The sequence below is a fragment of the Mchenga conophoros genome, linkage group LG1, assembly GCF_057382185.1.
Source record: "Mchenga conophoros isolate Kocher_MC1m ecotype Shallow Benthic linkage group LG1, M_conophoros_male_GT1.1, whole genome shotgun sequence".
Taxonomy (NCBI): Eukaryota; Metazoa; Chordata; class Actinopteri; order Cichliformes; family Cichlidae; genus Mchenga; species Mchenga conophoros.
Genome location: NC_140526.1, coordinates 25,060,286 through 25,085,643, shown reverse-complemented (window position 1 = coordinate 25,085,643; position 25,358 = coordinate 25,060,286). Strand labels below are relative to the sequence as shown.

The window sequence follows — 25,358 nt, the reverse complement described above, 5'->3', positions numbered from 1 at the left end:
CCTTGTGTCCCCTGTGCTGCTGTAACAAGTGGATTTCCCCAGTGTGGGATTAAATAAAGTCTATGCCTATGTCTTAAACAGCTGCAAAGCATTTAAATCTCATGCAACGACCTGGGGATCAAACATATCCACAGAAAGTTGTCATGTTAAAGGATATGTTCTAATGTTTATTGCATTAAAGCTAAAGCCAGCAGTGCTAAACAGTCACAAAGCAACATCACACTCAAAGCAGCCATGAGAAAAAAAATTAAACTCACCTTAGCGACCCTGTTGGCAACCTCCCGGCCCACCATTAACCCCTGGACGAACGTCCTTGCAGCGATGAATGCTCTGGTTACCTGGGCCTTAAGTTTTCTGGGAATGTCTCCAAAAGGCTTTAGCTGATCTGTGTATTTACTGACGCACTCCAGGTAGTCATCTGTAAAGTGGTACTGGGAGTTAAGTAACTGGAACATGCGTTCCAGCAGCCTGGACCAGAAGTCATTTAGCATCTCTTCCAAGTTGACGTTGCCCCCCGTGTAGTAGCGCTTTAGCTCAGTGAACAGGTCCTGGAATACTTCAGAGTTCTGCATATACAGCTTCCCGTATGTCCGTGTGAACATACTGTTGAGTGACTTCTCAGAATTGTCCAGCAGTTCCAAGAAAAACTCTATATTTATGGATGTTTTGGGAGATGGGAGAGAAAAGGGGATAGAAAAGACACAAAGCTGGGTCACCACATGATATTTACCATCTTCTTTCCCGCAGCGTAAACCAAACAAAGGGATGAGAACATCTATCGAAGTATGCCTGTTGTATCTATGGTAATTCAGTGGCTTATTTTATGGCCCTGTCTGCATATACAGGAGCAATGTATAGCAGCCAACAATAGGTACTTGATTATGTGAAGAAAGTCAGCTCAAGGCATTAATAATTTAATAGCAGAAATAATGGGCCACAAGGACTATGAATGATTAATGTAAAGTTTCTGATTGCATACTGTAACAAAATATTCATAAGTTTTAGACACAGACACTAGTATACATTATCATCCTGGGCACCCACCATTATTCCCAGACGCATTAGTTTCTCACTGAAACAATTTATTTGTCCACTGAGGCAGCTGGCCTATGGGCCTATAATTGAATATTGTGTTACGGAGCCTTTATTCCTTTTGAATTATCTGAATAGTGTGTGCCAACATTTTACTGTAACGACCTTTTTTTAATCAGTATAATTGTCACAGAGTTAGTATATGCGCCGTACATTATGTAACGTTATGTCATTTTATAATAAACCTTTACGTTAATTACCTTGTAACATCAATTCTTGCATTTCACAAACATTCTGTAATTACTGAGCACTTCATGCCCATGCAGCGGCCTGTTATTGATTCAGGTTGCTTAAAAATCAGTGTTAACACAAGGAACATCGAAATTCACGAGTGAAATTTTGCAATTCAGATTTAACATTCAAAGCAATTATATTATTGTTTCTTTGTCATCTGTCTAAGTGCCTTTCTTCCATGTGAGCACCTGATCTCTGGAGTACTAACTCAGAGAGAGAAAAAAAAAGCAGAATTAGCTGGGGAGTCTCACTGAAGCCGAGCTAATAGGATCCCATGTTCCTGAGTGCATAGGCGTAAATGTTGGGAAGATTATAACACGTCGCTCCAAGCACAAATGTCAAATATTCCTCCACTCTTCTTTGCAAACAAACACTGCAGACATTTTACGTGTCATGCTTGCTAATAAACCATCGGAGGGCCTCTTCTTCTGGTTGGTATTCTGGGTGGCTGACATTTCTTTGCATTGTTAATGATAGCAGTCGTAACCTTACATGGTGGGCACGTGTTGTTCTAATGATAGTTTCTACTTTGATAATATGACAACCCATAAGGCATGATGAATATGTTCTCATGTAGCCAAGCAGGGTTTAGCTATGAATTATTAAGAAAACAACAAATTCAAAAATCATGTGAACTCTTAAAAATATTATATCTACTATACGTTAGAATACGGTTGTTTCATTTTACAAGATTAACAATAAAATGACCATCATGCCCCACATATTGGAATCATTCTTTCCTGAGTGCATCACAAGAGTCAGTATACATACAAGCTCTTCATGTATAAAAGTAATGTTTAAATAAGCTCCTGGCCATGACATCTGAATAATCCACATATCTGCACCAGTGTCACCATATGTCAACTGCAGCACTTACAGCTGACATATGCCATATGACCAACTTTGTATTCCTTGCATTTTTTTGTGTGTGCAAACGGTACGACGTGTCCACATACCTGAAATTGCTATCAGTCTAATCCCTAGTGACTCATTCTAGTTTCTTTGCAGCTAAATGACCTGCCACTACACCAACATTTGTTTAAATATTAGCAGCCTGCAGGGCCTTTTCCACTCCATTTTTCCAATTAGATCTGAATCAAGGACACATAAGCCCTTGTGTATTGCGCGTGCTATTGTATCCGTACCATTTAAATTGCTCACACACTGAGTGGTAAATGTGGAAACTCATGCGCATTTGCAGCCCAACATGTGGATATTTAACCTAAAATGATTTACACTTAATATATTCTGAAGTATTTCGAAATATATGATTAAGGGTAGTTTGAGCATAAATAGCATATTCTGAGATGGGGGAGGGTCTGTGCTGGCGGACGTCGGTTACTGGCCTGGTAGCCTGGCTGCCCCTGGGTGGGTCCGGGACGGGCGTGGAGGCTTGGGGGTCTGGGGGTGCTCCGCCCCCGGTCTGGGGTGCTGGCTGGGCCTTGGGGCTTGGGTTCTGGTTGTTGTGTCGCCGGGGCTGTGGGCGGGTGGGTGCAGGGGGACTCAGCCCCAGTGCAGGGGACCTCTGGTGCATCGGCCCAACTAGGGGGCTCTCTAACTGGTGGGGAGGCTGTTATATCTTTGCAGGTGGTCTCCTCACTACAGGAGCTCACTCTGCAGGTGGGGGGAGAGATTTAGGAGAGGTGGAGAATGAACTCAACCTAGGCATCTATTGTCTTGTGTAGTTTGGGAGATGATTGGATGATGGGGTGGGTGCAGTTTTCTCTGGGGTGGAGTTGGGTGGGCTGCCCCGGACTCTGTGGGGCTGGGCGGTGCTGCTGCTGCGGGCCCCGGTCCGGATGGGCCTGGGCCCCCTTGCCCTGGTGGGTTCCAGAGTGTGGGGGTGCCTACTGGGGTCAGCGGGCCGCTTGCCCCTCCCTTTCTTCCTTCCCCATCCTCAGCTACCTCCCTCTTCCCGCTCTACCACACCCATCCACACACGCAGGGCTTGGGGTGCAGGTATGTCACCAGGGTGCAGGGGAGGCACTTCCCCTCTGTCCCCTTCTGGCCGCCTGTGCCTCAATTTTATTCTGCAACCTAGACATCCACATTACTCACACTCTCACATAACACATACATATAGGGCCTTGGGGGTGGGCACGTTTTACAGCATCCAATCCAGAGGATGGTCGGTGTACTCCAACCCACCTCTGGCGCTGGTGCCCTACCATCAATTTTAAATGCATTTAGACACTAAGGGTTTTCAGGAGGAGCCGTGCTGCTCTCTGAGAGGAAGCTAGTACCATGCTCTCCTGAGTTTTAAATGCACTTTAGAACAGCACACAGCAACACTATATATGAGCGGGCGTAGGGAGGTTTGAGGTCTTCAGCCGTCAGGGCTGGGGGGCTGGGAGGAGGTGCTGGCCGTCAGACTGGGGTCTGGGATGCGGGGCCTCCCCGCTACTGCAGATAAGGAAGTGGTCCGCTTGCCTCCACCCCAGAGAGAAGGGTTACATCTCCTGGGTCTAGGTGCGGCTTGCCCCTCTGAGGGCAGATGTACCTGGACCTGGGATATAGAGCATGTTTGGGGAGTCTGACTGTCTGTGCAGTGTCTATTTGTGTCTGTCTACACGTTGGGTGAGTGCCGAGTATTTGGTTGTGTATATGGGGGTGGGAATGCACGTTTGTGTCTGCGTGTGCCTGTTCGTCTGTGTCTATATGTCAGGTTGGGTCTTAGACTCAACCTCTCTGGGTACATCTCAGGCCCTCTAAAGTACGGAGGCCTATCTCCCCTCACCACACTCCCTGCCGGTGGCTGATGCCCACAGGCGTTGGTGTGTTGGTGGTTCTTGTCGACTGGGGCTGGGCGCTCATGTATGTACCGGCTCACTCTTGGTGGCCGATTGGCGGGGCCTGGCGCCTGTGGCCCGGCTGGGCCCCTTCCAGGGGGTGGGATGCCCTCAGGCCTCTGGGCCTGAAGCTCAGTCCTCTCTGGCACAGCTGGCTGCCGGCAGAGCCCGCGGGCACGCCACTGCAAACCCCTCTGGCCTCTGCTCCGTGGCTGCTGGGTGACCTCTCGTTTGGGGCTCAACTCAGCTCTTCCCAGGAGGGTGGCACGGTTCCCCCCCTTTGGTGGTCCTCCTCGGGTCCTTGTACTCTGGGGCCTCTGGATATCTGGGGCCTGGATCTCCTCCATACCTGCTTCATACCCTGGTGGACGGGGCTATGGCTCCCCACACTCCCTAGCAGATCGTTACATGGAGAAACCTTTGGAATACAAGCGTGCTGATCCACACAGGTGTACACACAGGTGTACACACAGGTGTTCACAGACGCGGACTACAGCTTTCTTGGCTGCTGCCTCAAAGAACATTATGTGCTGTCTATCTTGCGTGCTGCAGAATAGCGTTTAATATTTAGTATCTACTGTTATCTACTGCTAGCTAGTTTATTGTGATGGTGCTGTATTTATTATGTTGCTCTTTTTTGTTTGTTTTCTCTTCTGTTTTTTTTTCTCCATTCAGGTGATCCAAGTGTTTTGTTTGTTTTTCTTTCTTCCTTCCCCCCCTTTCTCGCCGTCTCTTCTCCCCTCTGTTTTTCTTTCTTTCTCTCCCTCTCTTTCTTTCATTCTTTCTCCCTGTCCTATCCCCCAGTCATGTCTGTCCCGTCTGTATCAACTGAAAATAAAATAAAATAAATACATAATTATAATAAAGGTCAATCAAATGGACCCAAGGCCACGATGATCCACTTGGTAAAGTAAAGCCGCTTGGCATCTTTCTTGGCCTTAAGACAACAATTCTGATGGCTAAAGATCCAAACGGGACAAAAAAAAAAATAGCATATTCTTTTAGTTGGTCGAGGATTCATTTAAAACTACTTGACACTGCAGGGTCCTTCCGAGCAGCATCACCACATGAGCACATGAAGTGCAAACTACTCCAGAAATGCAACATGACCTTCACATGATGAGCTCTGACATTATGAAATGAGTGAAAAGAGCCCATTTATAGTAAATGCCACAAACCTGTGTGATACAGGTTTAGGTAGACTAAGACAGTGCTATAGACAGTAGCGTTCCTTGCATAAAAAATTGTCCACATACCTTTTGAATACTTTGAATATAAAAATAGTGAGGCAGTGAAAGATGAGTACATTGCAGTTAATTCCCTGAAATAAATGGCCAAAGGAATAAGATAAATTTTGCTAAAGAAACTGAACTCACAAATTTAATCAAGTTCTACACGGCCTAACGTGGTCCCCGGCAATGCTATGAGTGGTTAGAAACAGATTACACACTATTCTGCGCAGAAGTGTCAGGTTAAGTAAAGTGACTGCTGAAAGATAATAATTAGATAAGATAACCCGATAAAACGCCCTCAGGACTCGGACTACTTACTGTAAATGACGCTGACAGTGTTTTACATACGCAGGTGAGAGCCAGTGGCACCAGCTAATGACATTCTGGGTTCCTGTGATTATATGCAGCTCACTACACCCAAGCCTAGGAATACTGTATGACTGCATTTATTGATTTCCCAGTTAAAATACTGTTAAATGACACTGAACAGCTGGTTTGGATGGTTTTCTGTTATTCACGCCTTTATGAACTAAAAACCAGAAGTAAATGGGACGTCAGAATTTTTCTTGCTTTTTTAAAACTCAAGTAACAATAGCTCTTTGATGGGAATGTTGTTTTTTGTTAAGCCTATTGTGTGTGAGGTGCAGCACGTTCCTTAACATCCATTCGACTGAGGACAAAGTATTCTTCCCACTGCCCGAGTGCATTTCCAAATTCTGTGCATGTTCAAGCTATTATTTAAATATCTTCGTCTTATTTTTAATCATTATTACAGAAGATGACTGTCTTTACTTTTGCAACCTTGTCTTTCAAAAGGCATTTGTTGCATTTTAGAATAACTATTGTTGAAAGAACAAATGACTTTCAGTTTAAAGTTTTGTATTGTGAGTCCAAGACTTGAAGAACAAGTACGCAGAATAAACTCCACCCTTGTGTTTGCATAACTGTTTGTTTTTTGTGTGATTTCAGGGTCCACTACCTGAAAAATTGGCCGTACTGAGAGTTTCACATAGCAGCTGCAGCCTGCCAACTCATGAAGAGTGAACTGCTCTCCTCTGGCCAAAATACATATTTGACAGAGGATTATCATTGAAAGTTATTGACCTTGGATAACATTCAGCTACCCAGCCGTGATGGTCTTAATACTTGGAAACATTTCAAACATGCTGGAAACATACAGGGGTGTATGCTTACTGACACAAACCATTTAGGAATCATCCAGCATCCAAATTCCTCAAGTGATCGAGGCTCTAAAATTGAGTTTTAGGGTTACGATTCCAGTAATAATATGAGAAAAAAAAACAACAGCGTCTGCTTTTTGAATTATTTTTTAGCTCAATAAATTCAGCACATCTAAAAAATAATGAAGTAAAATGAAAATGGATGAAACATAGCATACCCCCATAATAGCATTGCAGTTGTTTGTTGTACTAGCATGGCCGCATTTAATCAAATGAAAAATTATTGTGTTACAGTATAAAGCATGTTGAGGCGACTGCTGTTATGATATGATCCTATAGAAATAAAACTGAATTTAATTTAAACTAGGGATACTAGGGTGATAAAGAATTACAAGAAAATATAAGAAGGTCTGGCGATGTGGAAATGGAATATGAGGAATGGCTATAGACTTTTGCACACTACTGAATATTTGGACGAAATTTGTAAAAAATATCAGTTTCCTTCTTATTTTACATGTCTCTGTTTTGCCTGGTTGGACTGCATCATTAATGCTAAAAAGAGTCTACAGCCTGCCAGAGACCCGGTATTTCTTTTAACACGATCAATTAAAATGTATCTTCGTGCTCTTTCTCTGTCTTGATAAATTTTGTAAGACTTTTAAATGAAAAATAAAGAAATAAAAAGAGTATCTGCAAAGTTTTTAGAGTATAGTCCAGCCTTCCTAAAGTCTTCAGGCACATAAATCTAATAATATCCCTTTTCTATTTCTCGATTCATTTTTTTATGTAACATCTTAGTTATGTAACATACAATAACTTTAAGTTCTTCAAAGTGCACAAAAAGTCTGTCATATACTGTTGTTATTAGCATTATTATTAATCATCCTGTCAGCCAGAAGCTTTCTTTCCTGTTTTTTTTTTAACTTGGAAAAACACAATAAATAATATGCCGCATAAAAACTATGACAAAGTGAAGCTCCGGTTTACTGCCAGTCAGAACCGAGGATGGACTTGCATACAAAATAAGAAAATGCACATGGTGTTCATACCCTTGAAGCAATTCTGAGTGTGAAGAATCAATTTTCTCTGAGAGCAGAAGTCCTCCTTTGATATCTGGCCTAATTACTGTAAATAATTATTATGATTAATAAAGGTGACCTTTCTGTTGCTCTGATAATAACACATTATCCACAAAAGAAAACGTGTGCTCGCCCATTAATTTTACTTCACACAGTTTGAGAACTCAGTCGCTTAAATGCCTCAAACAATGAAATTCCTCATTCTTTGTATGGTTAATTAAGACAAAATTTCAATTACTGGTCCAACAGACTTGAATGACCAGAGGGTTATAGTACAAAACTTAGCATAAATATTATTACAATTTAGATATTCTGGCCTGGTAATGTAATGCATTTTACATACAGTCAGAGCTGTCTGCATAATACCAGAATGCTCAGTGTTTTACTGCTTCCCTATAAAAAAAGGGACATATTAGAAAATGAGTAAAAGTCAGACAAATATATGTTTTTACCTCATTCACTCACAAATTAACATTTTATGTCACCATAAAATATCCATCACTTGGAGCTTTTTTTTTCTTGATTGGCACAGTATTTAAAGAAGTCATATTATCTACCAAATAGGACTCGTCAGATGCAGACTGTGTACATGAGCCTCCCATTGGCCATAAATTTCTCAAGTTCCACTTGCTCGGTATTGCCCTTTTTTTCAACATCTCCTTTGTTCTGGGAAATAACAATAACCCAAACTAGCAACACGTGTGCAGAAAACAGCCGTAAAACAAGCCTACACAGTTCTTCCGTTAAATTAGCCAAGTTAATAACAGTGCTTACATCTGTAGCACCAAAACAACAACAGCTTGACTCAAGTGAACTACTTCAACCGCAAATAAACACTGTTTAGTATTCCTCTGAACTAATGGAGTTCAGTGTCAGACGGGTGACAAATTGCAGTGAATTGTTTCGTTTCTTGTGAGGATTTTCAAAACCGAATGGCACAGGGGAGCTGCTGTTAGCATTGCTGCCTAGCGGCGACGAGGTCCTGAGATCTGACCAGCTGAGTTTGCATGTTCTCTGCATGCAAATGGGGGGTTTAGTCTGGGTACTCCAGCTTCCTCCCGCAGTGCAAAGACATAACTGGTGATTTTAAGTCAGCCATAGGTGTAAGTGGTTGTCTGTGTCTCTGTGTTAGCCCTGCAATAGGCTAACAAGCTATCCACTAGACTAATGACCTTAGCTGTAGTGCTATAGCAACTGGCATAGCCCCTAATCCTTAATAAGAGAAGCAGTTAAGAAAATAGACAAATTTTCAAAACCCCAGAACACAATGTTTAGTGAATAAGGGAAATAATGTAACATATGTTTTTTTACAAGTTTAAAACATGAAATAGGTTGTAGTCCACACTATTAAAATCCAATGTGTTGTCCCACCCATCCACTCAAAACTCTTCCACTCAAAACTCAGATGAGAAATGTTTTCATCTTACTTTCTATTTTTCTCACATCAAAATAAATGCAATCAGTTGCACTCACTATGCTCAACCAAGCAATAGACCGGGGTAATGTTGTACTGGAAGACAGTCTGTTTAATGGATTTGAATTAAATATGCTACAGTTATTGGTTCCTACTGACTTTACAGTGACAACTTTGTTGAGCATTTACATTTTAGTGTATCCAAATGTTGACAAACTAATCAAATTATTATTAGTACCATCTATACTTTTTTTTTAAACTGCCAACAACATGATGGGCAGCTGTAACTTAAAATAATTTAAATACAGCAATAAAGGGCACAGTCTCTCCCGGAAAACATGCAAAGTGTGGGTTTCAGCCAACACAGACATACTAGTCTGGTCAATTACTGGGTCAGGTAGGCGTGAATGTAAAGGTGTGCAGTTTAGAAAGTGAAGCAATTTTAACATTTGAGTCGCTCCTTGATCAAAATGTCCTAAGACCTGTCAGTAATAACGGCCCAGAAAATATTGTGGTCACCTTCTGGGCTGACCAGTAAATTATGCTGGACAAGCACCTAACAAACCTCTGACCTTGGCAGCTTCTATGATGCAGATCCTCTTACAGCTGTGAAACAGAAGTGCCACATATTCCTGGTTGAAGAAAAAGGTTGTATTTCATCTGCCGTTATCTCCAATGTGTCACTTTACACTGGCACTGACAATGAAGCTATTTTAATGCTTCTTTAATATATTTGTAGCACCTTTTTAAAAAGTTGCGTCTGTGGTTTCTCTTAACATTTGAAGACACACACACTAAAAATAACAGGAGTATTCATAAAGAGACAATGTTTTCATAAAACTGAATGGTCTGTCACTATTCTACGACAACAACAAGCTACATAACAAACAGAACCTAATTCATAAAATCCATGTAATTTCCTGCACATGATATCGGCTGATTAAATATTCAGAAACATCTGTTTTAATTTGTGTTCATGTCCATGTTGATGAATTCCAATCATTCATTTAAGGGCGATACGACAACAGGACCTTAATTATCATGAATTAACATATCCTAATGACACTAGATGAGAAACAACAGATTAGTCAGTGGTGAACACCCATATTTATTTCCAAAAGGACCATGGTGGCATTGATGAAAGTAACAAATAGGAGCTTCTACAATGCTGACTTCCAGGCAGCATAATGGGTGTCAATATTTAAACAATCTAGCAGCAGGAGCAGCAACAGAAGCACTGCTGCCTCACAAAAAGTACACCACAGAGGGAGTGAACCAGCACTTTAGAGAACCAAACATAAAGGTATCCTGATTTTACAAAGTGCAACGTGCAAAACAGCAATGCAGAGGAAAGTTAAAGGCCACAGCAGAAGATACCACTTTGTTTTCCCAAGCTGGTACTGGGCATTTTCTTTCTTTCTTTTTTTTTTAGCTTTGGCTTTGTTTCAGGTTGGAGCGGTGACACTCAGCACTTAAACCATTCACCGACTGATGGACTCAAGAGGACATAAAAAAAGAAAGAAAACGAAGCAAAAACCAACTCAGACTGCTGTCCAAGAGTACAGAAAGTGCCACTCCACAGTGTCACCGTAATCTGTGTTCAGCCCTTAAAGTTACTGCCTCTGATTACTTTTGTATTTCTACAGATATCTATTAAAAAGAAAAAAGAATTCCTCAGTTAAAGAATAAATTAACAAAAATATCATCAACTATAAATGTAATTCCCCAACCTTTGTACTAATTATAGTTCCCAGTTTCCACACATTATACTGAGTTAACTGTAAAATTAGAATCGAACATCGAACATCAGAACAAACTGGGCTGCAGTAAATGTTAATGATAACATTTTTCACACTGTTTTGAATTGCTTACTGTGCAGAATGGATGCAACACTATCCTTCTGTGACTGGCTTTATTTCTAACACGGTACATTCAGGTACACGTTCTACTTTGTAGTTTGGGCCCTTTAACTTTATTTCTGTGTTAATGGTGACTCTACATTTAACACAGTCCGTCTCCTGAGGAAAGCTATGAATAAAACTTGAGTTATTACTTACTATCTATTTAATGTATTTATTTAAAATACTACTAGTCCTTATGTTGAAGTATACGGAGTATGATTTCTTCATGAAATTCATTTTACTCTTATGGCAGTCTGATACATAATAGAAATGTGCCAGCTGTCACACAGTTGTTAAAAATAACTTACCTGTATTGTTACATGTTATCTGGCACAATTGTCAACTCATTATACTCAATTTTCATCTTCAGGCTGACATCGCCTCCACTCTAAATAACATCCATGAGGGAGGGGATTTAAATTTCCAAAATCAGTCACTAATGAACCAATGTGTGATCTTGAGTCCTTTGTAACTACTGACGCACAGCCACATTTCAGAGTGGAGTGGAGCGACCTTAAAGAAAAATTAGTGTCGGGTGATATTGAGGATGCATATCACACAGTCATACAGCTGGCTAGGATTGCTGTTATTACTTCTCCGGATAGATAGAGACCTGAGGGTGAAGCATGTCTCCAAAGAATGAAGTGGTACTTCTTGATCAGAGTGTGATGGATTTGGTGCACATGTCCAATTCCAGAGTAGGCAAAACATCCTCAGACCTGAGGACTATCATATTTCACTTATTTTTGGAGCACGCTGCATGATTCCGTCTTTCCTTTCATCTCCTTGAATACTGCTCTCACACCCACAAATCTCAAACTATTAATTATTAATTGGACTTAAAAAGAAAAAAAAAAAGGATTCGACTGACCAAAATTATTTGGTCTTGTTTCCAATCCTGAGAAGTAGTTTAGAGATCCCACTCATCCTCTGAAACCAGTAGGAGATTGGTCTCTTCTGGCCTTGCTGGCGTTTATTTATCAAAATCTGTATCAGTTGTGAAGCAGTTTTTCCTTTTTGCAGTTACCAAACCTGAAGCATTGATCTTTTTTATGTGGTGTGCTTATTTTTTGTCTGCCAGAGCTGGTTGTTCATGAAGCTGTTTTTTGGAGTGCCACGCTGCACCCCCTTTAGAAACATAAGAAACATTTCTACTCTGTCACTTTTCTTAGAATAAAAAAATTATTTATTTTCCTTTGATATTTCTAATGCCATGTTTTTCACTGTCACAATGATAGTAAGAAATGCTCTGCTACAAGCTTCTGTTGAGTAAAACGAATCCACCTCACCATCATCTGAATACTGCGATACAACTGACTGAAATGTCAGTCTATAATATAATATTTATGTAATATTTCTTTCTTATTTTACACCTTGGAGGTTTCTTTAGGTGTCCATGAAAATATCCAGTGAGCCTCAGCACTGTTTCTGCAGAGCAATATTCACCTTACATGTTCAAATAAATATTTCTTCTATCATCATCAAAACAATATTAAAATACGCTCATTTATTTTAACCTAAAACAGTGACCTAATTTGAGATCTGTACATTTGGCACAACAGATTCAGCACACAGGACATGCCCAGACATAAAGCCTTAGACACTCAAGTTACAACAGTTAAAAATAGCATTTACTGCCTGGCATATTAGAAATGTCAAACTGTAAAGATAAAGGAACAGTTTCACATTTCACAATGGTATCCAAAATTACTTTCTGAATGCTGAAACATTATAGTTTTATGCACAGGGACTTTAAAATTCATTGTTTGTATGAAAAATAGACACACGGAGAGCAGATATTGATCAAATGGTAAGTCGGTTCATGCATGATTGTTCATCGATCAAATTCACTTTAAACTATGAATAAAAGTGAGCACGTGAGTGAATGTATGAATATCAAAGGCCTCGATCCCCAGGCAGTATCACTCCGCAATGATGACAATGCATTTTCAACCGATGACATTGTGTGCAATGAGACTGCAAGCAGCTGGCACCCAGGTGGTAAAATCCATTTTCCTCACACACATGATGCATATCACAGTGGAGCTGACAGCATCGATACAAGGGGCTCGTAATTAAAGCCCTCTGTTGTAGGACACAGATGAACTGGAGGCAAGTTTCTCCCAATCTATCAATCATCGAGTGACAGCTCATTTAAAACATCTTTAAAATTAAAGTTGCACCAGCCACCGCTCTTTACAAAGAACAATTGTTTTCTGACAGCTAAGTGAATCTCTGCTTTAAATCTCAGAGAGAAAGGTTGAGCATAGAATTCTTTTATGCCGCGAGCTGACAGATTGAATTGAGAAGAAGCCCGTTCTCTGCTATCAAAGAAACAACTTTGGCTGTACTTGATGCTCTCTGATAGCAGCAGATAGGGAGGTCACATATTTGCCTTGGATAATGGGCTTTTAGACATAATGGCATACAGCCAGCTAGCCAAAACAGAGATATTTCACAATTCAGCATCTGCTGTATTAAAAGATACTTGATGGTATCCAAACGTACCATCTGGCCCGGCAAATACCGGATGAGTGGATATTCATTCCAGTTCCTTCTACAGATTTGTAAGTTAGTTGAAAGATAATGTGTATCCAGTAAATCTTAATGAAGGATTTTAATCATATTTTGTCAAATGCTGTATACCATCTGAGGAAAATACGGCTATTATTTGAAGTAAACAAATATATTATTGTAGATTAGTCTATACATGATCGTTACAGTCTGCTGTACAAATTCCATCATGTAAAAGTAAAATCTTGATCTGATTTAAATTTGTCCCCGTCAAGACAATCTTCTGCATGTCTTGATCATTCAATTGCAGCTAACGTTTCTTTCTAGAACTCTCTGTGCATCTGTGAAGGGCGATGGAGCTCCTCCACGCCACAAAATTACAGGCAATTTCTTGTCTTCGGGATTGGAAACTGTAGTCTCTTTGATGAAAACTGCTGAAAACTGCACAGTTGTAGCTGGAGACCAGTTATCATCACCAGTGATGATCTGCCACCAAAAATTTGGGTCAGTTAGAAAGAGAAGTTTTCTTTCTGTGCAAGTCCGAGGTTTATGTTGAAATCGCTGAGAGCACAGTGAGAGTGGTCTGAATTCCTACGGTCAGGACTTCCCAGGAGCGATCTAAAAGTAGCAGCCGGACTAAAAACTGTCATTCCGTTTCCAAAATGTCCTTGAACAAGAGATTGACCAAATTTAAATCAGTTAAGGCTTTTGATTTTTATGGACCTGCTCCCAGAATCTCTTAATCACACCTCTTTTCCCCTAACTCAGCATTGGTGCTCATGCTGGTGCCAGTGCAGAGACAGCTTCTGAGAACAAATCCTTATTTAGACAGGTCTGAAAACTAAATTATCCAAAATTAAACTCATGCATGATTACACAGTAGAAGAATTTGTGGGATGCATCGGGATATTTCTTTTCTCCTTCCTTTGCGTTTTTTTTTTTTATTTCCTTCCACGGCACCAGCTCCAACTTTTAGACCAGCAACTTTCTGTGCCAGCTCCTTCTGTTAGACAAAAGCCTTTCTTTCAGTAGACATGCATGGAGCCAGTTCCTATAGAAGAGAGGAAAATATAGAGTTCTAAAGCATGAATTCAAAGCATAATAAATTAGGTTAGTCTACCTGAAAAATTCATGGATAACAACTCATTATTCCTCTTTGAAGATGCTCTCTGAAAACTGGCAGAACACATACTTGAAAAGCGTTAAGATTCACACCCTGGTATAATCACGGAAGAGCCACACGCAGACATTGTCATTTCTCACATGAAGAACTGCTGTCATTAAAGCCTGACGCCTTGTACCTTGAATTTATATTCCAGGATACAACTGTAATGTCCCCACAGCAGAGGAAGGAATACTGTATTATCTCAGTCACAAGATAAATCGCTAAAATGCATAAATAAGACCGTGTTAGCTTTACTGCCTTGTGTTGTTGTTTGAAATGCAGACATGTTTGAAATAACGAGTGTGTTAAGCAAGTTCCATGACGGCGGCTAATAATCAGTGGGTTGGTAACACTGCCAACATCCTTTGCAGGATTTGCATCCATTACATTTTGTTTAGTTGCTCTGCCTTGGCTTCAGTGCATCTGGTGACTTACTGAGATATGTTAGATCTGTTATATGTGTTTTACAAAAGTCTAATACTGGAGACGCAGAGCATGTAAAGAATTGTTGATCAATTGCAGGGTTGACCACCACGCTCAGCCATCAGCAGCTTTAGCCCAGTAATTAGGATTATAAATGTAGATGCGGGTAGATGTAAGATACTGTATACTGGGCACCGACCACGCTTTCTTCTCACTCTCACTTGAGGTATGTTGGGTGTTTGAGTGAAAAGCTTTCAATGGGATTTAATTAGGTGATTCTATTGCAGTGCAACAATAACTTATGCAGTTTTTTTTAACAGCAAATGGTCGAAATGCTTTCTTTCTTTTGTACCTTCCTTGTTGCAATGAAACTATGTACAGTGCTTTCAGTACTTGGTAACTCATGTTAAAGTATATGAGTTTGACATAGACAGTTTTTACTTGAATAATTCAACGTACATAATACCATGGGGGTGACACTAGTACAAGCATTTCTATAAGGATAATAGATGCTACTAATTGAATGCTTGTAATTAGTAGTTATTGCAGTTTGGACAGCAGTTATTTGGCAGCTGTAAACACTTTCTGAAAAATGGTTTTCCATTATTACGCTGGTATTTTTACAGTAAAACACCTGACTACTGTAAAAATTTCACTATTGAGGATTGATAAGCAGAATTTGAGAAAAAAAAAATCTATACACATTTGCTGTTCTCATAAATCGAAAACCAGATCCAAAGAAACATATGGTGTGATGCCGGCTTCAGCTCAAGAGGCACCAGGCGGGCACAAAAAAATGAACAGCTAAATCATTTAAAGAGAAGAGTGATTTGTGATAGCCTCCGGTGTGGGTAAGACAGGGCAATGATTGTTTAAGACATGCTGAATGATGGCATGAACCAGGAGGGAGTTGCCTTTTAAATAACGGATGGTGGTAAATTATACGAGAGGGCTGAAGCTGAAAGGCATGGCTTAGGCATAAAATTGAAAGAAGAAAAAAGGGGAAAAGGAAGCCTGATGGAGCTTTCATTAAACACCAATGCTTAATCAAAGATGTTCTTCTCTTGTAAATTTAACCATATTGACCCACGCAAGATCTACATGACTACTAACAAGTATAATCAAAACAATATTCATTACCATTTGTGCTCGAGGCAAGTCAGCATACTGTATTCATACCTAATTTAACTGCTGTTATTAAATCTTCGTCTGTTGTTATCAGGTTTTAAGGGAACAAGTCTTGGCAGACACATTCATTCTCTAAGTGCAAATGCAGCTGGGTTTCTGTGGCTTCTGTTTTCCTCCTTTGTTCTGTGTAAAAGCAACATCTCTGAAGATTTGCAAACAAATGACCAAGTCAGTCTTCGAAAAACAAAAAGATACTAGTTAACCAAGAAAGTAGGACAAATATTACCAGGAAATTACCTCCCAAAAAGTTGATTTGTTTATTCTTCAGCCTGAAGAAGTCAATTGGACGAGCGACGAAACGTTTCTACCACTGAAAACGCTACGTCCAGATGAACAGAATCAACCTTGTGGAATTTACTTACCTGGGGGATTGAGCATGCATCAATATACCAGGAAAGTGGTTATTATCAACAAGCATGCGAAGAGAAGACGATAGACAGAATGATGAAAGATGGTTTGGTTGGCTGTAAGCAGGCCGTGGTCTATGGTACTCTGAATCTTTCTCTGATCTGTGTCAAAACCAGCAAGTCTCATTTCTTGTAGCATGAAAGTTCTTTTAAAGAGAGAGGCAATCTGTTCCCTGATCCATCACTGCTGCCACCCATCAGCACCCTGTGTGACAGGACTGGAAGCAAAAGAGTGGTTGCTACACGGGCTTTTCATTGGGAATTACAGGAGTTGTGTGATCTATGGACCACAGACATCAAGGCCAACTGGCAGCATCATAGGTTTAGCTTTTCTCTTACATTCAGTGATAATATGAAATATTATTAGATTGTTTAAAAATTCAGTTTTTAAAATAAGTGATTTACAAACATCTTTGTTACCATTGCTGCAATATAATTAGTTATGTTAGTTAGTTATGTGCTATCCCATGTGTTTTTCGTATATGAAAGAAGAAAAAAACTTCAGTGTGTGTGTGTGTGTCTGCTTCCTACTAGTAGTCATCAGATGGGCATAGATTTTACAACATGTGCATTTATATTCATAAATGTTGACAAGGATTTCTTCTGAAAAGTGAGTTTACCTTAAAAGTGGATAATGCCTGCCCTTGGCAGCAAATATGAGGTACTTTATATTTGTGCCTTGCAACTCCCTGACAAGGACATCTGTTTTCTCTTGAGAGAATCCACCCTTTACTTTCAATTGCAAAACTAACAGCACACCATGTAGGGAAAGCTCTGCTTATTAACAGGAAAGAGAGGAACTGATAGTGATAGACAGTGATTGATGCTCGACCTGAACACACCCGCTGATAATGTGTTCTTCCTCATCCCAACTAACTCCTTCCTGCACAGCAGGAGAGATGTATGCCTGTGTTCTAAGACTAGAGCCATAATCACCCAGGCATCACCCTGGTATGTGTGCCTGGATGTCAATCACTACGTGGTGTGTGCAAGTGTTTTAATACGCCAAGACAATAAAGTATCTCAAGTATCAGTTGGCTAAAATCGACACAGTACTATTATCAGTATGTATTTTCAGCCGTCTTCAAACTATCAGCACACTGTACACAGTATTTTGTCTATTTATCTAACCATGGTTAAGAATGGTAGATACAATATTAATAGCACACTTTTGAAACACAAAGAAAGCTGTATTGTGACAGTAGGTCTACACTTCCCATTTACGTCGTGCTTTAACCAAGATTGTCAATATGTAATAACACAGCAGAAAATACTACAACAATAACTGCTCTTGCTGCAGTGTTTCATTGTAAGTCTGAATACAGTTCTCTGAAATAAATATATGCTGCATGGTGTATTAACTTCCCCACCAGGGATGGTGCTATACCGACTCCAGTTTGGGCCTTTGAGGACAATTTTCCTTCAAAACCACCTACTAGATTGAACTTTGAGGAGTTCTTGTCATTATCTTAAAGTACTAAAATAATTGCCCTTGAGGAAATTAATTACCTTTGTGCACTGTTGCACTCTGTGTGGAAAGTGATTTAGTTAATGAAAGCTGAAGTACTGTCATCTCTTCCATTGTCCCTCATTTTTCAAGCTAATAATGTCAGTGGAACCGGTGGGTTATTCCGAGCATCCGAGCGCCCACCTTGTTCACGCACATGACATTTAACACCTTCTTTGCTTTTGTCTTTTTGGGCCATGAAAAAAAAGCACTAAACAAATAAATTAATTTCTGTGCTCTTCTTTCGCAATATGGTCAAAATAGGGTGTAAAATCGCTTCAGTCAGGCACTTGCTTTACCTTATATTTGCAAAACAAGTAGCAGTTTCTACTGCAATGGAAATTAGTAATGTGAGGAGAATAATCAGTGACAGCTAATTGCATTACACTTCAGAGATTGAGATAAGATTATGAAGGATGTGGCAAATCATACTGTTATCGGGTGTAGCTGTAAAAGCAATTAAAATTCCACCATTTTTTGTGTCACAATAGCTTCTGTGGAATCTGAGATTCAGTGTCAGTGAGCATATAAACCATCTGAGAAAGTTAGTGTAAAAAAAATGAAAATGGGTTGTTTATTTCCTGATAAGCTTCAGTCCTACATAACTTAACCTCCTATTAAATCAATGAAAAAAAAACACCTTCACACAATCATACATATGCATCACTGAAACAGGAAATCACACAGCAGGATGCCTCAGATACAAAAACAGTCTAAAAGAACAGCGCTCATACTAACGACCTAAGACGGTAGACTAGTGCTAAACATTTCCAAGTTTGTGAATGTGGTTGATTAAATTTTGTCATCAGAAGGTACGAGGCTTCGTGTGATTATACATGTAATGTTCAGTTTGGTGTGCCACATACATGTAGGGCGACAGCTGGCTGTATCCTTTGAAGGTAAGGAATCAACATTTATCTGTACGAGTCGTTTCATAGACAAGAATCAAAAGGTGCTTTAAAACTGGAAACATGCAGCAAACAAAACCAAAATAGACACAGTTTCACAAACAGGATCATTTCTACCTCTATAATGAATGCACGATTCTTCACTGTGCCTAAACTTTGGCAAAAAAGAAAGCGCTGTTTTGTCAGTGTCAGTCTGCAACTGTGTAAAATGCATTTTCCAAGCACAATTACATGAAAAAGAAATGCAATAAGGCATAAGCAATAAAAACAACTGTGCATCTGTGGTGGTCCACATGCACATCCACGAGGGATTCCCTGCCTTTTAAACACTGCCCCCCCATCCTAATATACTAAGGTATTTCACTGCACCCACACTCACTGCAGTCTGATCCTCTTATTTGCTGTGAATACGTCCCATCAGCCTAAGGCTCAAGAACGGAGGGCAGAAATTATTCTCTTTTAGTGACTATTGTGTCTGGAATCTGAGGGGAACTAAAGGTGAGATATAGCCAAGGTGCCCACAGGCTTGGCAGGGCTGCCAAGGATAAACTAATTAGCATGTGCCATGTTGAATGGGAGAGCATTAGCGGAACTGAAGTCAGTTAGAGCTGAAGGAGCAACTTAGTAGCCCCCAAAACCTTCACAGTTTGTTTGATTTACTTTCTGAAATCTCATTGAACACATTTCTCTGTCCAGCTGCCATACATGCAAGTTTTTTTTCCTAATGTTCATCATTTTTTCATCATCATAACATCAATGAAAATGTTCGTACACTCATCAGAGTTGCCTTCGGCGGTTAAATTTGGACTTTGGACCAGAAAGGTGGGGGGTGGAGTAAGAGTGGGATTGCTTCTACAGACACACAGCTCACAGCTTCTGTTTTTTTAGAGTAGAAAGCACCCCAAGGAAAACTGTGGTCACTGTGCTCTGTGAAATGTCACAGTGGCACAGTTTCTGACAAGAGATGCTTCTTTTGAATTGCCTGTGTGTCTTTTTTTTAACGCAAACCCACAAACTAGTAGCATTCTCTCTCTGAATAATCATATTTTTAAAAAAGGAAAGCTTAACAACATCTCTACGAAAACAGTAGTCTTGAAAATGCATTATTTATCATAAATTATCAATGAATCAATTTACTGCACATAAAACTTTCAGCTGGTGTTATTCAACCCTCAGTCATAAACACCACAACCAATTTCATCATGATTGATCATCATTCACTAGATAAATGTTTGAAAAAAGCTTCACTGCCATGAGTAGGTCATAGTGCACAAAATGAATAAAGAATCCACCTGATGACTAATACTAGGAAACTTAAACCCATGTATAACATTTAATTAAGCATACGTTTTAGCACCTAGCTGCAACATCCCAGCTTCCTTAAGTCACACTTTGGAGTGTGCGTTAGTCATGATGTCATTAATTAGCAAGTCCCACTTAACGATTTCACCTGCATGTAAAATGTATGGATCTTTCAAAAACAAATTACTGTTGTGAGTCATTTAATTTTAGCTCCATGATTTCATTTCTATCAATTTCAAATGATGGTCACATTAAGATGCCTTGTGAAGCATTAATTGCATCCTTTTTTTCTGTTTTAGAAGTCCAGGTTTATTTCGAAATAGATCTCAATCGACCTTTTCAGAAGACCGCACTGCATTTTCACTTATATTCAAGCCACACTGCTGGCACAAAGTTTGATACGATGAAAGAATCGAAAAGGCCAAATCATGTTTAAGTGGCATTTTGATGACATTTCTTTGGCCTGTTTAACCTTTGGTGAGTTTCATTTTTCTTGTGCATTACATCTTATCCATGCAGAGCCATTTCTCATTCCCTCTGCTACAAAAGACTATTTTTTTTCTGACTTTTCACCAATCTCTCCACAAAACCCTCCTGATAAATGAAAAAAAAAATCCTGAATGCATCGATGCAGTTGCAGCAGTGGTGAGAAAACTAGCGTATGAAGAGCGTGAGGTTCAGGGACAGAAATAAAAAGCACGAAAGGCTGTTTGTATCAGACGCTATGGAAGTAAGCAACGAATCCTAATTTTCTCTGTTTACGCAGCGCTCCGGGCTGTAAACATGTTGCTTGCCTGCTAAGTCCATCGAGGAAAGATGAGAAAAAAGTAAAGACACTTTAGCTCAGACCAAGACTGATGTTAGCCTGCCTGCATTGCTTATATTGTCTGTTGTGGTTGTGTTGTTCTTCTGCATAGTTTTCTATCCTTCTTTTCCCATTGGGATGGGCGTTGTGTTTACTGTCTCCTATATCTGTGGAGAGGTCTTATGTACAAGATTTCCAGAGCAACGCTTGTTTTGAAAAAGTGTCTGAAGCAGAGTAAGAATTAATAAGTTGAAATAATGTAGCAACAATTGCAGTTCCTTCAAACATCCATCGAGAGGGCAATTTGCTACTTCTGGCTCTTGAGGTGGGGATGAGATCTGTCAGCATACCTGTACGATATCTGGAATTTTGACATTCATGGTAACCAGAGAAGGAATTATAGTTCAAGTTTGCCTGAATTTTGGCCTATTATTGTTTTTATTAATGGTGTAAGATATCTTAACTTGTTCCCCAGTGAATGTGTCCTAATGAAGCTTGCGATTCACTGACTTCTCCTGTCTTTGCCACTGTTTCGGCACTTGAAGCCAGCTTTCTTGGGAGCCGCTCATCCAAATATCATGAGTGAGTCATTAAAGTTCTTTGTCATATCTCTACCGCTCCACATAAGAAACAAAAAATAACATTTAAAAAAAAAAAGGATTATAAAGATTATATTATATCATCCTTAAACGTCAAACCTTTTTTGCTTTAATTTGAATTATTATGGTTTAGAGCAGGGGTGCCCAATCCCGGTCCTCGAGAGCTACCGTCCTGCAGCTTTTAGATGCATCCCTACTCCAACACAGCTGAATCAAATGGTTTGATTACCTCTTCAGCATGCCATCGTGTTTGGCAAAGGCCTGATAACAAGCCATTCATTTGATTCAGCTGTGTTGGAGTAGGGATGCATCTAAAAGCTGCAGGACGGTAGCTCTCGAGGACCGGGATTGAGCACCCCTGGTTTAGAGAGTTCATAAATATCAGAAATACAATACCTAAGATCAATCAGAAATAATTTATAGTAAGTCTCAAGATGTAATAAGAAGTGTTAAACTCCTGAAAAGTGCATGTTCATTTATACACACAATACATAGGGCTCCTTTACTATAAATTGCTGCATTATTGTTTTTTGGGATTGTGGCCATCAGCTTGCGGTAGTGCCAAGCTGTTATTGAAGTCCAGGCTGCTTTGACAGTGGCCTTTAGCTCACAGATTATGGGGTTCAGGTCTGTTGAGTTTGTTGGCCAGTCAAGCACAATAATAACCTAGTCAGCAAATTCTTTGGTAGTAGTTTTGTCACTGTGGGGAGGTACTAAGTCCTGGTGGAAAAGGAAATCTGCATCGACATAAAGCTTGTCAGCAGATGGAGGCATGAAAGTGCACTAAAATCTCCTGTTGGATAGACTTGATAAAACACAGTGCACCAACACCAGCAGATTTCCCTTGTGGGAGCAATAAAGTATCTATCTATTGATCTGGATGACATGGCACATCAAATGATCATGGACTGTTGAAACTTCACACTGGACTCCAAACACCTACAAACACATACTCAACATTTACTTTCATCTGAAAAAAGAGGGAACACTGAGCAGCAGTCTAGTTCTTTTTCTCATCAGCCCACATAAGGAACATCTGACATTGCATCTGGTTCAGCAGTTGCTTCGTAATAGAAATGTAACATCTGTAAATGGTGATGTAAATGGACTGGCCCTTCACTTTATATAACGTGCCTCATTCAACTACTCACACCCATTTACACAGGCACGTTTTTCTATTGTTAAGTGTTTTCAAGAGCAACTTGCATCAAGGAAATTGCCCAAGGAAGTTTGGCATGCAGACAGGAGCAGCCAGGGATTGAACCGCCTTCTGATTAGTAGATGACATGCTCTACCACCTGAATTGTAGCCGCCCCTCAGCTACGACCATGTAGCTCCTTTTCTGAAGATATCTGTGCATGGTGGCTCTTGATGCACTGATACCAGCCTCAATCCGCTCCTCATGAAGCTCTTCCAAGTTCTCCACTTTACTTCAAATTCAAATTTTATTTGTCACGTACACAGTCATACACAGTACGATATGTAGTGAAATGCTTGGACAACTGCTCGTGACCTAAAGAAAACAAAAAAGGAAAAGGCTATGAATAAGATAGGAAATAAATATGAAAAATTAAAAAGGGTAAATTTAACTAGGAAGGAATAAAATATAAATTAAGGTTAAAAATGAAATAACTGTACAACACAAATTAGAATGAAGGGTAAGGGTACTTGCCTTGACAATCCTCTCATCCTTGTTGCTTGTGTACCTTTTTCTACCACACTCATCTACAGTATCTGTCTGCCTCTCTATTCTAGTCAACTCTGCACTAATACGTTTTGACACAGCACTCTGCAAACAGCCCGTCTTTTCAGCAATGGCCTTCTGCGCCCTGCCTTCCCAGTAGAGGGATGTCAATGATCGTCACCTGGACAACTGTCAAGTCGGCAGCCTTCCCTATTATTGTGGTTGTATTTACTGAAAGTATTCATATTCTTTATTCTAAATAAATATTCTAAAAATTTCAGGAAGTGGATTTCTGATTTTCTATAAGCCACAATCATTACCTCTAAAATAAAAATAAAAATCATTAAGTATTTGGGTTTATAGGAGAGACTACCTGGCAAAACAATGACATTTTAATGAAGCTTATGTGTAAGTTCAATAATGAACATCTGTATTGACTCATCTGTCTGCTCTCCCAGATGTTTGGCTGCTAGTCTAGTGACTTCCACTTTCCCACACTGTAAAACTCAATGCTGACATCACTGCCGTAGTCCAATCAGCCTCCACTCTGTGTACTTTGAATCGTAACTGCTCATCCTTCATTCTGTCATGCAGACTCTACCTCACGCAAGCCTCCTGTGGCGGGGCGTGGCCTGCGGTGCCGTGCAGAGGAGGCGGACGCACCTGCACGGCATCCGCAATCACGCCCCGCCACACCTCCATCTTATTTTCACCATTACTAGCGTGCAGACTGCAGGCGGTCCTGCCCTAATTCCTGTCACCACTGGGATTCAGTTCTGCTGTGATGGGCCATCGGAATCGAATCCCCAAATAGTGTAACTGAATTCTGTATGTCAATAAATCAAGTTCAATTCCTTTTAATGATCTCGCCTTATTGAAACAATATTTTACATATGTGTATGGATGTGTGCCATTTCTCCCACGCAGAGTGGAGCAGACCAGCCAACTCTGGCAACACAAAACAAGAGTACTTATCCGAACAACCTTTAAATGTAACACTGCACTGATTCTTTGATTTATTACAATGATAAAAATCAGAATGTAATATTTCAACGTCCACACTACAGTGAACTTTAAACCTTCCTGCTGGGCACGAGAGACACCGCATAAAACACAAAACTTTTCCCATTATCATCTGCCTCAGTCACAGCCCTCTCCAGCAAGGACTCTGTCTCCCTGCACGAGGTACAGAGCCTTTTCTTGGCTCAAGCAAATGCTACAAAACATTCACAGCAGCTAGTTGGCTTGTTTTCAAAGTTAATGAGGCTTGAAGAGTTTTAGGAATGAGAAAAGTAGAGCACATTCTCGCACTTCAGTTTTCCAGTGAGAAATGGACACTGTTCTTTTTATACACAAGGTCGTACTTCAGATTTAATGAGACACTGCGTGCATATTTGGGTACCGAAATAAATGCTGTAAGGCAGAAACATGAAGCCAAGAGAAATTTAAGATCTACATTTAATATTAATAAAGGGTGTTCCCGACCTTTTGCTCAATGCATGCTGAGATATTCTTCGGTTTGCACAACACTCAGCAGAATAAGAGGATATAGAAAATAAACAATTTGAAAGAATATTTACATTTGGATGCTACACTTGAATTTTGCAATGATCTACTGAATGTTGTTGAAATTGCCATCCGTTTTTTTTTCTTTACATCTATTGTTATATACTGTTATTCATATTTATTTTCAAGTATATATTAAACTGTCATTATGAACTTGGTCACACTAGACAAAGCCCTGACAGCAACCCTCGCAACCTGACGCCGCAATGTGCCTCACATAAACAATTATTTAGCCCTTTACTTTTCCTTGTCAGTTACACTTGCTGAAACACCCGTCTCCTTTAACTGCAGCTTGCCTCTTGTCCTCCACCCAGTCTCTTGGTTATGAGCCCTAGAGAACAAAGAGCTCGTAACCAACCACTGCTTGT

At 40.1% G+C, this 25,358-nt stretch overlaps 1 protein-coding gene across 3 annotated transcripts in view; it reads right to left on the bottom strand.

The window, feature by feature from the left end:
* The window catches only part of LOC146583435 (glypican-6-like), a 163,562-nt gene that overhangs the window by 94,391 nt on the left and 43,813 nt on the right, over nucleotides 1-25,358 (bottom strand). For all 3 annotated transcript variants that reach the window (XM_085271570.1, XM_085271551.1, XM_085271560.1), the window contains exon 3: nucleotides 258-649. In XM_085271570.1, the coding sequence (XP_085127696.1) occupies nucleotides 258-649 (392 nt within the window). The remainder of the gene's footprint in view (nucleotides 1-257; nucleotides 650-25,358) is intronic.